This window comes from Salvelinus sp. IW2-2015, linkage group LG6.2 (genome assembly GCF_002910315.2).
Source record: "Salvelinus sp. IW2-2015 linkage group LG6.2, ASM291031v2, whole genome shotgun sequence".
NCBI lineage: Eukaryota > Metazoa > Chordata > Actinopteri > Salmoniformes > Salmonidae > Salvelinus > Salvelinus sp. IW2-2015.
Window position 1 is genome coordinate 17,920,550 of NC_036846.1, and position 12,164 is coordinate 17,932,713.

At 44.1% G+C, this 12,164-nt stretch overlaps 1 protein-coding gene across 1 annotated transcript in view; it reads right to left on the reverse strand.

Moving 5' to 3' along the window:
- Positions 1-12,164, reverse strand: part of atp8a1 (ATPase phospholipid transporting 8A1) — a 222,843-nt gene that overhangs the window by 152,338 nt on the left and 58,341 nt on the right. Inside the window, exon 2 of the mRNA XM_070444153.1 lies at positions 3,981-4,101. Within this exon, the coding sequence (XP_070300254.1) occupies positions 3,981-4,101 (121 nt within the window). The remainder of the gene's footprint in view (positions 1-3,980; positions 4,102-12,164) is intronic.

The following is a 12,164-nucleotide window of genomic DNA, read 5'->3' on the forward strand; positions in this document are numbered from 1 at the left end:
AGAGCGAGGAGAGAGAAGCGAAGAGAGAGACAAAGCGAGAGAGAAAGGAGAAGCGAGAGACGAGAACCCTGCGAAACGAGGAAAAGCGGAGAAAGAGAGAGAACGAGAGAAGCAAGGAGAGGAGAGACAGCGAGAGGCGACGAGAGAAAGCGGAAGAGAAAGGACGAGAGAAGAATAGAGCAGAGAGAAGCTGAGAGCGAGAGAAAGGACGTGAGACAAAGAGGACGAAGCGACGAGAGAGAAGCAGCGAGAGGGAGGAGCGAGAAGAGAAAGGAGACGAGGCAGAGAGCGAGACGAGAGAGAACAGCGAGAGAGCGAGGAGAGAGCGACGAGAGCGAGAGAGAAAGGCGAGTAGCAGCGAGAGAGAAAGCGAGCAGAGGACGGAGAGAGAAAGCGAGAGAGGCGAGAGAGAAAGCGAGAGAGCGAGAGAAGAAAGCAAGAGCGAGAGAAGGAGAGAGAGAGGAGAGAGCGGAGAGAGAGAGAGAAAGACGAGAGAGAGAAGAGAGAAGCAAGAGAGAGAGAGAGGAAAGCAAGAGAGGAGAAGAGAGAAAGGGGAGAGAGCTGAGCAAGAGAGCAGAAAAGCACAAGAGAGAGAAAGGCGAGAGAGAGAGAGAGAAAGGCGAGAGAGAGAGAAGAGAAAGCGGAGAGAGAGAGAACGAGAGAGAGAGCGAGAGAGATAGCCGACGACGAAACGAGAGCAGAGAGAAAGCGAGAGAGAGAAGATGAAAAGAAGGCGGAGAGAGAAGCGAGCAGAGAAACGAGAGAGAAATTGCGAGAAAGAGGAGAGGAAAGCGAGAGAGACAGAGAGAGCGAGAGAGCGGAAGATGAGAGAGAGAGAAGCCGACGAGAGCGACGAGAGAAAGCGATTAGAGAGAGACAGAGAAAGCTACGAGAGAGAGAAAGAGAGAAAGCGGAAGAGCGGAGAAGAGAAATGCGAGGAGAGCGAGAGGAGAAAGCGAGAGAGCTGAGAGAGAAAGCGAGAGAGCGAGAAGAGAACGAGAGGGAGAGAGAGAAAGCGAGAGAGCGGAGATGAGAGAGAGCCGAGAGAGAGAGCGAGGAGAGCGAGAAGAAAGCGATGAGACGAGAGAGAAAGAGCGAGGAGAGAGAGACGAGAGCGAAGCGAGAGAGAGAGAGAGAGCGCGAGAGAGAGAGAGAGCGATCGAGAGAGGAGAGGAAGACGACGAGAGAGAGACAGAGAGAGAGAGAGCGGAGAGAGCGAGACGAGAGCGAGGGAGGCGCGATTGAAGCGAGAGAGAGCGAGAAAAGCTCGCCGAGAGAGAGCGATGAGAAGACGAGCGCGAGAAGAGAGCGCGAGAGAGAGCGCGAGGAAGAGCGCGAGAGCAGAGCGCCGGAGAGAGATGCGCGGAGAGAGGCGGAGAGAGAGGCGAGACGAGAGCGCGAGAGAGAGCGCGAGATCCGAGAGCGCGAGAGAGAGCGCGAGAGAGAGCGCGAGACAGACGAGCGCACGGAGAGAGAGCGCGAGAGAGATGCGAGGAGGAGCGAGGAGAAGAGAGAGCGAGATGAGAGAGCGCGATGAGAGCGCATGAAGACAGGAGCGCGAGACGAGACGAGAGAGCGCGAGAGGCGCCAGAGAGAGAGAGAGAGAGAGAGAGGGAGACGAGAGAGGAGATGAGAGGAGAGAGAGAGGGAGAGAGGAGAGAGAGAGGCATTCGTGGGAGAGAGCGAGAGAGCAGACGAGAGAGCGATGAGAGAGACGGGAGAGAAGAGAGCGGGAGAGAGAGATATGCGAGAGAGAGACGAGCGGAGGAGAGAGAGCGCAGAGAAGGAGAGCGAGAGAAGGAGAGAGCTGAGAGAAAGCGACGAGACGATTGAGAGCGAGAGAGAGCGAGAGAGGAGGAGAGAGAGAGGGGAGGAGGTGGAACTGGAGAGTTCGACGAGAGACGAGAGAAAGCGAGCGAAGAGAGCGAGGAGAGAGACGACGAACCAGAGAGAGAGAGAAGAGAGAGAGCGAGAGAGAGAGAGAGAGAGAGCGATGAGAAGAAGCGAAGAGAGAGAGAGAGGAAGCGGAGATGAGAGCAAGGAGAGAGGTAGCGAGAGAGAGAAAGCGCAGAGAGAGAAGCGAGCGAGAGAGAGAGAAGGCCGGAGAGAAGCGAGAGAGACAAGGCAGAAGAAGAGAGAGCGAGAGAGAGACAGAGCAGAGCCGAGGAGAGAGCGGAGAGACAGCGAGGAGGAGAGCGAGAGAGAGCTCGAGAGAGAGCGAGAGAGAAGACGAGAAGAGCGGAGAGAGCGATGAGAGACGGAGAGGGCGAGACGAGAAGCGAGATGAGAGCGAGAAGAGACGACGAGAGAGCTGAGAGAGCTGAGAAGACGAGATGGAGAGAGAAGTCCTCGTCTGAGTCCTATCTCCATAACGCCCCCTGTGGTCGGGGATACGAGAGAGAGAGAGAGAGAGAGAGGATAAAGGAAAGCGATGAGAGAGAGAGAAAGCGAGAGGAAGAGAGAAAGGCGAGAGAGAAAGAGAAAGCAAGGAGAGAGAAAGCGCGAGAGAGAGAAAGCGCGAGAGGAGAAAGGCGCGAGAGAAGAGAACGCTGAGAGGAGAAAGCGCGAGAGAGAGAGAGAACGTGAAGAACTGCAGTGTGACTTCATCTGGTAATGATATACAGTGGAACAAAATAACCCGGGCCTCTTGCTACCAAAGGCCTCTTGCTACCTTTGAGGCCCAATACCCAATACACAAAAAAATAAGTCCTGACAACTTGACAATGCCACACGATTTGTCTCTCCTGACCTTATAGTTTTAGTATTCAAATCAGGTTTCTCGTCGGGTTCTACGCAGGCTGGCTAGTTAATAAATGACACAATATTGGCCCTAGATGGAGCTTCATGCACCAAACGGAATAGACGTTTTATCATCCATCATATCAAMCAAATATCTGACAATATAAAATGCATCCGTACTTGAATTGCTCTTCTCGCCGGTCAGCACTGGAGAATTGTGTGAGGAAATGTATGAAACATCCAGAGTCATGTTATATTTAGCAGGAGATGAGTAACATACTGTAAGTAACTCTAGTTGTTCTCTAGTAGGGGTTTGAACATTTAAGATGTTAAAACTAAGTTGGGATCCTTAAAGTTAKGAAAAATCCATAAATCCATGTTTTGTGGGGGGTGCAGTTATCACAAAACATATTATTTTCCGTGTTATAGCCTAACTTGATGATAGGTTGTAAAGACATGGCGAACGTGGTGTCATTTAAATCTAACCAGTGAGGAAAAGYCAAACTTTAGGCTACCGTGGTGAATTTGCGAGGCATGAAAGACAAGACATTGCGACATACAGATTACCAAAAATATATATCTTTCTGCCTCCTCCTCCTCTCTCTCTCCCTCCCTCCCTCCCTCGCGCTGGCTCGCCTGCTCTTGCTCTTCGCTAATGATGCAAGTGTGTGTTCAGCCTTTGGTCTGTTGCGTGTAGAATATCTTTGCCTATTCATTCATGATATTCCCTACTTTACTGAAGTTGAGACAAGATATAGCATTTGATTGCCGTCCCTCACTAGCTTGCTATGCKAGATGRGAGTGATTGTGTTCTCGGAWGTACGGCAACTAATCAGTCTCCTCCATTCCAAAAATACTGACTCTTAGGAGGCGATTCCTAGCTAAATCGAATCTTGACACTCAGAAATGGGAGTTGACATCAGGAGTCAACGTTCAAAGAGTCGAAGAATCAATTATTTGGAGTCAACTCTCCACCACTACGTCATCGTGGTTAACTTTGGAAAAATGTCAGAGAAAGGCAAGCTACAGAAGCGGTCTTGTATGGCAATACTWTGAGAAGTTAAATGAGAAGGAAATGCAAACTTTGCAAGCCGGAATTGAGGTACAGTAATGYTAGTACAGGTGCAATGCAATCTTTGCGAGAGAGAGGGAATCTGTGGGAAATTGTATCGCCACAATTAGTCTTTCAACGTTATGCAAGCAAAGAGGATGATAGGCCAACCAATGAACAGACATCTTACCTGACGTGATTGCTGCAGAACTTGGTGAACTGTGGCTGATTGAGGAAAATCAGTCGTGCATCTTCTTGGTCAGCTAAGGAGGTCTTTGCGGAGGTTGCCGTGTCCTCTGTCTTTTCGTACCCTGAGGGAAGAACGGAAAAAGAAAACGCATTCAAAAAAACAGATTTTCAAAAGTCATTGCCTACATGTACAAAATTGTCTTTTCAGCACCAGATTTTCCCAGATAGCTTCATCCGTTTAATAGAATCACCTTCTAGTCAGAGTATTTGCAATGTGTGACGTAGTATAAAAAAGGCACAAAAGTCAGTACTTTGCATAGATTTTGTTAATAGCACTTCTCTGTGCTGAATAGAACCAAAGCTAAAAAAAAGGGCCATTTAGATGAAAATTTCAGGTTGACTCAAAGAAAGGCACTGAGAACTTTTGGACAAGGTCACAGAAGAAGAAAAAAAGAAAGTATGACAAGGTTGGTCCAGGCAGGGTTTATTTTCAAACAAGGCTTTCTTAGAGCAGATGGCAGAGTCGAAGGCAAATCTGCGTCTCAGGGTCATCCATTCTGCAGGGTTCAGGTGGCACTGTGGGTTGTGTTGGGTGTGGTGTTGTGTGTGTGTGTGGTGGGTGTGTTGTGTTGTTGTGTTGTCTGTGTGTGGTGTCTGTTGTGGTGTACAACTAGATAAAATGCCTTTTACACAATGTCCCTTCAGGTGCCTTTTTAAGGAAGATCAGACGCTGCAGACACCTTAACTGGCTTCTCCTGAGACCAAGCACAATACCACGGTGGTAGGGACTGACCAAGCACAGACACCACTGGGTAGGACTGAGACCAAGCACAGACACCACGGTAGGACTAGACCAGCACAGACACCACTGGTAGGACTAGACCAAGCACAGACACACTGGGTAGTGTCGATCGATAGTCTCAGTTTAACCATTTCCCGCCGTGTAGCCAATGCTCCACGTGGTATGTTAGGAATTGAACAACCATTGCAACCTTAGCTACACTGAGGTTTTTGTTGTCTGAAGAGGATTCCACAGGAGCGGGTTTATTCGTAACAGTAGAAAAGGCGTTCTATGACGTCTGATCATGTCTGTGCTCACGTATGCGGGCCAATGACTTAAACTTTAAAGGAATGCAATTCTCTCACATTAAAGATTTAACATCACAATCATTATTTCATCTTTACTCATTCCTTTTATACAAGAATTAGATGCTAACCCCATAATTGAAAAATGTACACATTCAGAATATAGTTGTGTGTTTTCCTGTTCTCTCTGAGTCACAAATGAAAACACATTTGTCATACCCATCCTGTAAGTGTCCACGGACCATTCCCACTTCTCACAAGTGACATTTTGTTTCATATTCTCATTATGGCGATTTACGAGTTTCCATGTGAAATCCTTTGTTCTCTCTATGTGTCTCTCTTTCTGCATGGCCAGGGGGAGAGAGTCTCGCCAGGAATTTACGACCTGAGATAACAGAACCTGGGTGTAGGAGAGAGTGAGAGAGAGGGGGAGGCCACTATCTATACCCAGAAAGGCCACGTCATGACAGTAGGACTTATACTAAGCAAATACACAAACATGGATGTGTCAGCTACTGACTTCATTCTATTCTCTAAACGCACGTAATCATTTTATGCTAGAATACACAATTCTTACGTTTATTAAGCAGGATGTTATGCTTTTACTGTCAACCAAGTGTACAATTTGAGAAATAGGCAAATCATTGGCTCCAATGCTTAAATACTAGTTAATTTGAGGAGTCTCGACTAGCCTACTTTGCCTCATTGCATTTATTTTAAAATCAGACATGACTAGCCTACACTCCTGCATGCATTCTTGAGCTGTGAAAAAGCCTAATCCCCTAATCGAGTACTAGGCTGTTTAAAGTGGAACTTACAGCTTTTAGCAACATGGAATCGTGTAAAAATCAGTTCATATAAACCGCCAGGAAGAATGATGCCTTTCATACATTTTCTCACACTCGACACTTAGATATGGTCATTTCCACGTGTTTAAACTTTCATAGATAGAATGATTTACGTGACCGACCCGGCTGAAAATCTTATTCTGTAACAAAACTTGAAATTTAGTTGTTTTTTTACATTGGATTAAAGTAGAGACTCAGAGCTAGAAAATTGTATTTCAGTTTAGAACAATGGAAAGTATTTCTGCTTTGAAAGTTGCAAAACTTGTAAACTCACTTTTGAGAAAATGGCCATTGAATGTTTTGGTACACTACTGGAGAGCCCTTCTTCGTCTACAAACATTCAGCATAGTTCACACTCTCTTAAGATTAACCCACCCATCTCTTTAAGGGCTGATCCTGTTTTGACATCCATTGAGAATGACAATAGTTCCTCAATTTATTTGAAAAATGTTTCCAGGTCTCTCCCTTCCGATAATTACTCAGCATGAAAGGAAAAATTCATGCTCTGAACCAGTGGAAACGTCATACAATAGGCCTACCTGATTACTTCTTATCAGTGCTTGACCTGGACTGAAATAAGTTCAGTTACTCATTTTGGGTGCTTTTAATGTTTATATTTAGGTGCAGAGCTCTACAATACTTTTGAGCTAATCTATAAACTGAACAGGAGCTCATGAAGTAGAACATTTGAGATCCCGGTACTCAGCTCGGTAAGCTCCCCCAAGTCAAGCACCGCTTCGTATCCCTTGCGCAAAATGACAACAGCTGGTGTCTGTCCGAGCTCACTGGTGCAGGAAACTGACATCCAGAATATTTTATACAATGTTGGCAAATTCACTAGCACAAGCTTCTGCCAAACCCAAGTTTACACTTGATAAAGTTTCAAGTTCGTTGCAGACCGGACACACTAGCCAATGTTGTTTATAGGATATGTATTTATTATTTTTTAACCTCATGACAATGATTTGAGATTGACGTTAATATAAATTAAATTAAACTGTTCCAAGAATACCGGCAACTTCAGGAGAGTAATGCCAGAATCTGCAAAAGCCAGCAGGAGATGAGAATGGTTGGGTCAGGATAAGTTTTTTTTCTTCGTTATCTAGATCTCTGGCTCCCATGTGAGTCATTTGTGTCTTATTTCATCAACAGTAAGCTTAAAGTATCAGACAAGCTCAATGCATAGAGTTGTTATTAAAACACATAGGGTGTCTATATATGGAAAAGTACACGAAAAAATGTCTAACAAGCCATTGGTTGAAAGAACCGACGACTGTCGACGAACATTTGTTTTCATCGGGAACAGCCCTAATGCTAACTGTGAACAGTCGTTCAAGTTCAGTATAGCTACTAGCAAAGTGATTCACATTTCTTGCAGCTAACCAAATGACACCTGCATCTCCAGCAGTAGAACCGAAAAACAATATTGGGGTCACTCACCCACTCATCAAATGACATGACATCTCCTGCAGCTACTAGCTAACGTTAGGCTCAGCATTTCATTCTTGCTAATAAAAAAGCTACATAAATATACTGAACAAAATAAAAGCAACATCCACAAATTTTACTTTTTACTGAGTTACAGTTCATATAAGGAAATCAGTCAATTAAAAACATTCATTGGGTCCTAATCTATGGATTTCATATGACTGGGAATACAGATATGTATCTGCTGGTCACAGATACCTTTAAACAAAAGGTAGGTTTGGATCAAAAAAACAGTCAGCATCTGGTGTAACCACCATTTGTCTCATGCAGCGCAGCATCTTTGCATAAAGTTGATCAGGCTGTTGATTGTGGCCTGTGTAATGTTGTCCCATTCATCTTCATGGCTGTGCAAGTTGCTGGATATTAGCAGAACTGGAACACGCTGTCATACACATCGATCGAAGCAGGCCTGGGCAATTATTTTCCTAGAGGGCCACATTAGAATATATTTTTGCCATTGTGGCCAGAATGAAATTACAGAATTATACATCATGTGTATAACTTGTTGACATATATATCTACTGTAAATCACATTCAGATATGCTACTTAATTTACTGCACAGAAATAAACATATCCATGTTATCCTTTTGGTTGGTATTTCATTATTAAACATGCAATAAACACACGGAGGAAAAGTTTAATGTGCATTCAGCACCACGGACAGAACTCTTGTTAACGGTATGCACAAAAACACAAAGAGAGAGAGCTCAACATATACATTAACCTACTCATCAGTGTGAGAGTAAGTATGATGGCATGTGACTAGAGCAGTGCAGTTAGGTATAGTTTCTGATGTCGCTATGCGCAGGATTGCGAGAAATGAGACGTAAGAGATGATCTGTGCCTTGAATTATATTCATCCCTGAAAATGTCTGTTCACATACATGGGGCAAAAAGTATTTAGTCAGCCACCAATTGTGGCAAGTTCTCCCACTTAAAAAATGAGAGAGGCCTGTAATTTTCATCATAGTACATCATATGACAACAAAATGAGAATTTCTTTTCTCCAGAAAATCACATTGTAGGATTTTTAATGAATTTATTAGCAAATTATGGTGGAAAATAAGTATTTGGTCAATAACAAAGTGTTCTCAATACTTTGTTATATACCCTTTGTTTGGCAATGACAGAGGTCAAACGTTTTCTGTAAGCTTCACAAGGTTCACACACTGTTGCTGGTATTTTGGCCCATTCCTCCATGCAGATCTTCCTCTAGAGCAGTGATGTTTTGGGGCTTTTGCTGGGCAACACGGACTTTCAACTCCCTCCAAAGATTTTCTATGGGGTTGAGATCTGGAACTGGCTAGGCCACTCCAGGACTTGAAATGCTCTTACGACCATCCTTCGTCCCGGGCGGTGTTTTTGGGATCATTGTCATGCTGAAAGACCGCCACGTTTCATCTTATGCCCTTGCTGATGGAAGGAGGTTTTCACTCAAAATCTCACATACATGGCCCATTCATTCTGTCCTTTACACGGATCAGTCGTCCTGGTCCCTTTGCAGAAAATCAGCCCCAAAGCATGATGTTCCACCCCCATGCTTCACAGTAGGTATGGTGTTCTTTGGATGCAACTCAGCATTCTTTGTCCTCCAAACACGACAGTTGAGTTTTTACCAAAAAGTTATATTTGTTTCATCTGACCATATGACATTCTCCCAATCTTCTTCTGGATCATCCAAATGCTCTCTAGCAAACTTCAGACGGGCCTGGACATGTACTGGCTTAAGCAGGGGACACGTCTGGCACTGCAGGATTTGAGTCCTGGCGGCGTAGTGTGTTACTGATGGTAGGCTTTTTACTTTGGTCCCAGCTTTCTGCAGGTCATTCACTAGGTCCCCCCATGTGGTTCTGATTTTTGTCACCGTTCTTGTGATCATTTTGACCCCACGGGGTGAATCTTGCGTGGAGCCCCAGATCGAGGGAGATTATCAGTGGTCTTGTATGTCTTCCATTTCCTAATAATTGCTCCCACAGTTGATTTCTTCAAACCAAGCTGCTTACCTATTGCAGATTCAGTCTTCCCAGCCTGGTGCAGGTCTACAATTTTGTTTCTGGTGTCCTTTGACAGCTCTTGGTCTTGGCCATATGGAGTTTGGAGTGTGACTGTTTGAGGTTGTGGACTGGTGTCTTTTATACTGATAACAAGTTCAAACAGTCCATTAATACAGGTAACGAGTGGAGGACAGAGGAGCCTCTTAAGAAGTTGTTACAGGTCTGTGAGAGCCCAAAATCTTGCTTGTTTGTAGGTGACCAAATACTTATTTTCCACCATAATTTGCAAATAAATTCATAAAAAATCCTACAATGTGATTTTCTGGATTTTTTTTCTCATTTTGTCTGTCATAGTTGAAGTGACCTTATGAGAACAATCAGCCTCTCTCATCTTTTTAAGTGGGAGAACTTGCACAATTGGTGGCTGACTAAATACTTTTTTGCCCCACTGTACATACTCTTTTAAGCATCTTCCCCAAACTCAGCCATCTCACGTTTGTGTGGTAGGGGAGATCTGCATGACCCAACTGTCTCGTCCAACAGTGAGACAAAGTTCCGTGTAGTTTAAAGATATGATCTTGTGAAATTTACCACTTTAGTGACTATCCACAACATGGCTCATTTTCAGAACACATTTACAGAGCACCTCCTGATGAATAATGCAATGCAGGAAAATAATTTTCGGATCTGGGTTCAGCTCAGCTACTTGATCTTGTATCCTTTTCAAAAAGGCCAACGTTTGGGCACCCATCAGTGATCACACTGGATAACTTTTCAAAATTCCGTCCCAGCTTTGCCACACACTTATTAACCTCCAATACATATTTCCCTGTGGTTATGTGCTTCATTGACTGTACAGAAGCAAGCTCCTCTGTAATTTCAAAGTCTGGGGTTATGCCTCGTAAGAATATCAACAACTGCGCCGTGTCACGTGCATCACTGCTCTCATCCAAGGCCAAGGAGAAATGTCTTTCAACTGTTGTTCCACATTCTCTGCGATGTCCTCAACATGCTGTGTCACTGTTCGTTTTGACAGGGAAATATTTTCAAACAGCTCTTTCTTGTCGAGGAAAGGTATTGCTGCAGAGTCAATTAAACATTCTTTAAATGAATTCTCCCTCAGCGAATTGCTTGCTATGTTTAGCAATTGTGTGGGACAGTACATAGCTAGTTCACGCAATTCCGTTGTTTGCGGAATGCAGTTTTGTGAAAAGTCCTTGCTGCTTTTGCAACTGAGAAAGCAACTCTATCGATGCACTTGCCCTCTGCTCAGAAGACAGTCCTATATTTCTCTGCATGCTTCGTCTGGAAGTGTCGGGACAAGTTGTAGTCTTTCAAGACAGCGATGCTCTCTTTGCACACAGCTTTCCCTGATACCTCAAAGAAATATTTCGATGTCCACTCTTGCTGGAACACCCTACATTCATTGTTTACTTTCCTTTTCAACTAATTTTTTAGCAATTTCTAGCTAGCTACTATTTGTAACTGACATGTGTGTCAGCCTGTCAGTCACCGTCTGTCCTTGTGCAGTTGATATTTATACGTGCCTTCAAAATAAATGTCCCACAAGCAGTGGGAGTTAAATCATTACACAAAGGCGAGTATTCATTGGGCGTTTCATTTGAATAACAAATACGTTTTTCAAAACTTTACTATCGCAAATTCTTTGTGACCTGAGCATGATTCCACGGGCCGTATTGAAATCAGGTTGCGGGCCGCATATGGGCCGGCCTTTGCCCAGGCCTGATCTAGAGCATCCCTAACAAGCTCAATGGGTGACACATTTACATTTTACATTTTAGTCATTTAGCAGACGCTCTTATCCATAGCGACTTACAGTAGAGTGCATACATTTTATTACATTTTTACATACTGAGACAAGGATATCCCTACCGGCCAAAAGCAGACGCTCTTATCCAGAGCGACTTACAGTAGAACTTCTGACACTTCTGGTGAGTATGCAGGCCCTGGAAGAACTGGGACATTTTCAGCTTCCAGAAATTGTGTACAGATCCTTAAATATTGGGCCGTGCATTATCATGCTGAAATATGAGGTGATGGCTTAATGGCACGACAATGGGCCTAAGGATCTCATCACGGTAGCTCTGTGCATTAAAATTGCCATTGAGAAAATGCAATTGTGTTTGTCGTCTAACTTATGCCTGCCCATACCATAACCCCACCATGGCGCACTCTGTTCACAACATTGACATAAGCAAACCGTTAGCGCACACACACACACAAGACCATACGGTTGTGAGACCGGTTGGACATACTGCCAAATTCTCTAAAATGTGGCCTTTTATTGTCCCTAGCACAAGGTGCACCTGTGTAAAGATAATTCTGTTTAATCCGCTACTTGATTTGCCACACCTGTCACATGGATGGATTATTTTGGCACAGGACAAATGCTCACTAACAGATACGAAAACAAAATTTGTGCACAACATTTGAGAAACAAGCTTTGTGTGTGTATGGAAAATTTTATTTCAGCTCATGAAACCAACACTTTACATGTTGCATTTATAATTTTGTTCAATGTAGATAAGCTAACCTATTAGCCACTTATGACTGACTTGTGATCGTTGCCCTTGCAAGTTTGAATGTATTGACATTCTCAGCCTTAGCTACATTCGTCCATTTTTGTTAAAAATATTGAGTCATTGAAACAAACAGTGCATCCTGAATGGATGGAGGTAGCAAACAATGTACCAGACCAGCTGTAATTTACAACCTGATAGCAATATTTGTTGGACTACCTAAAATGT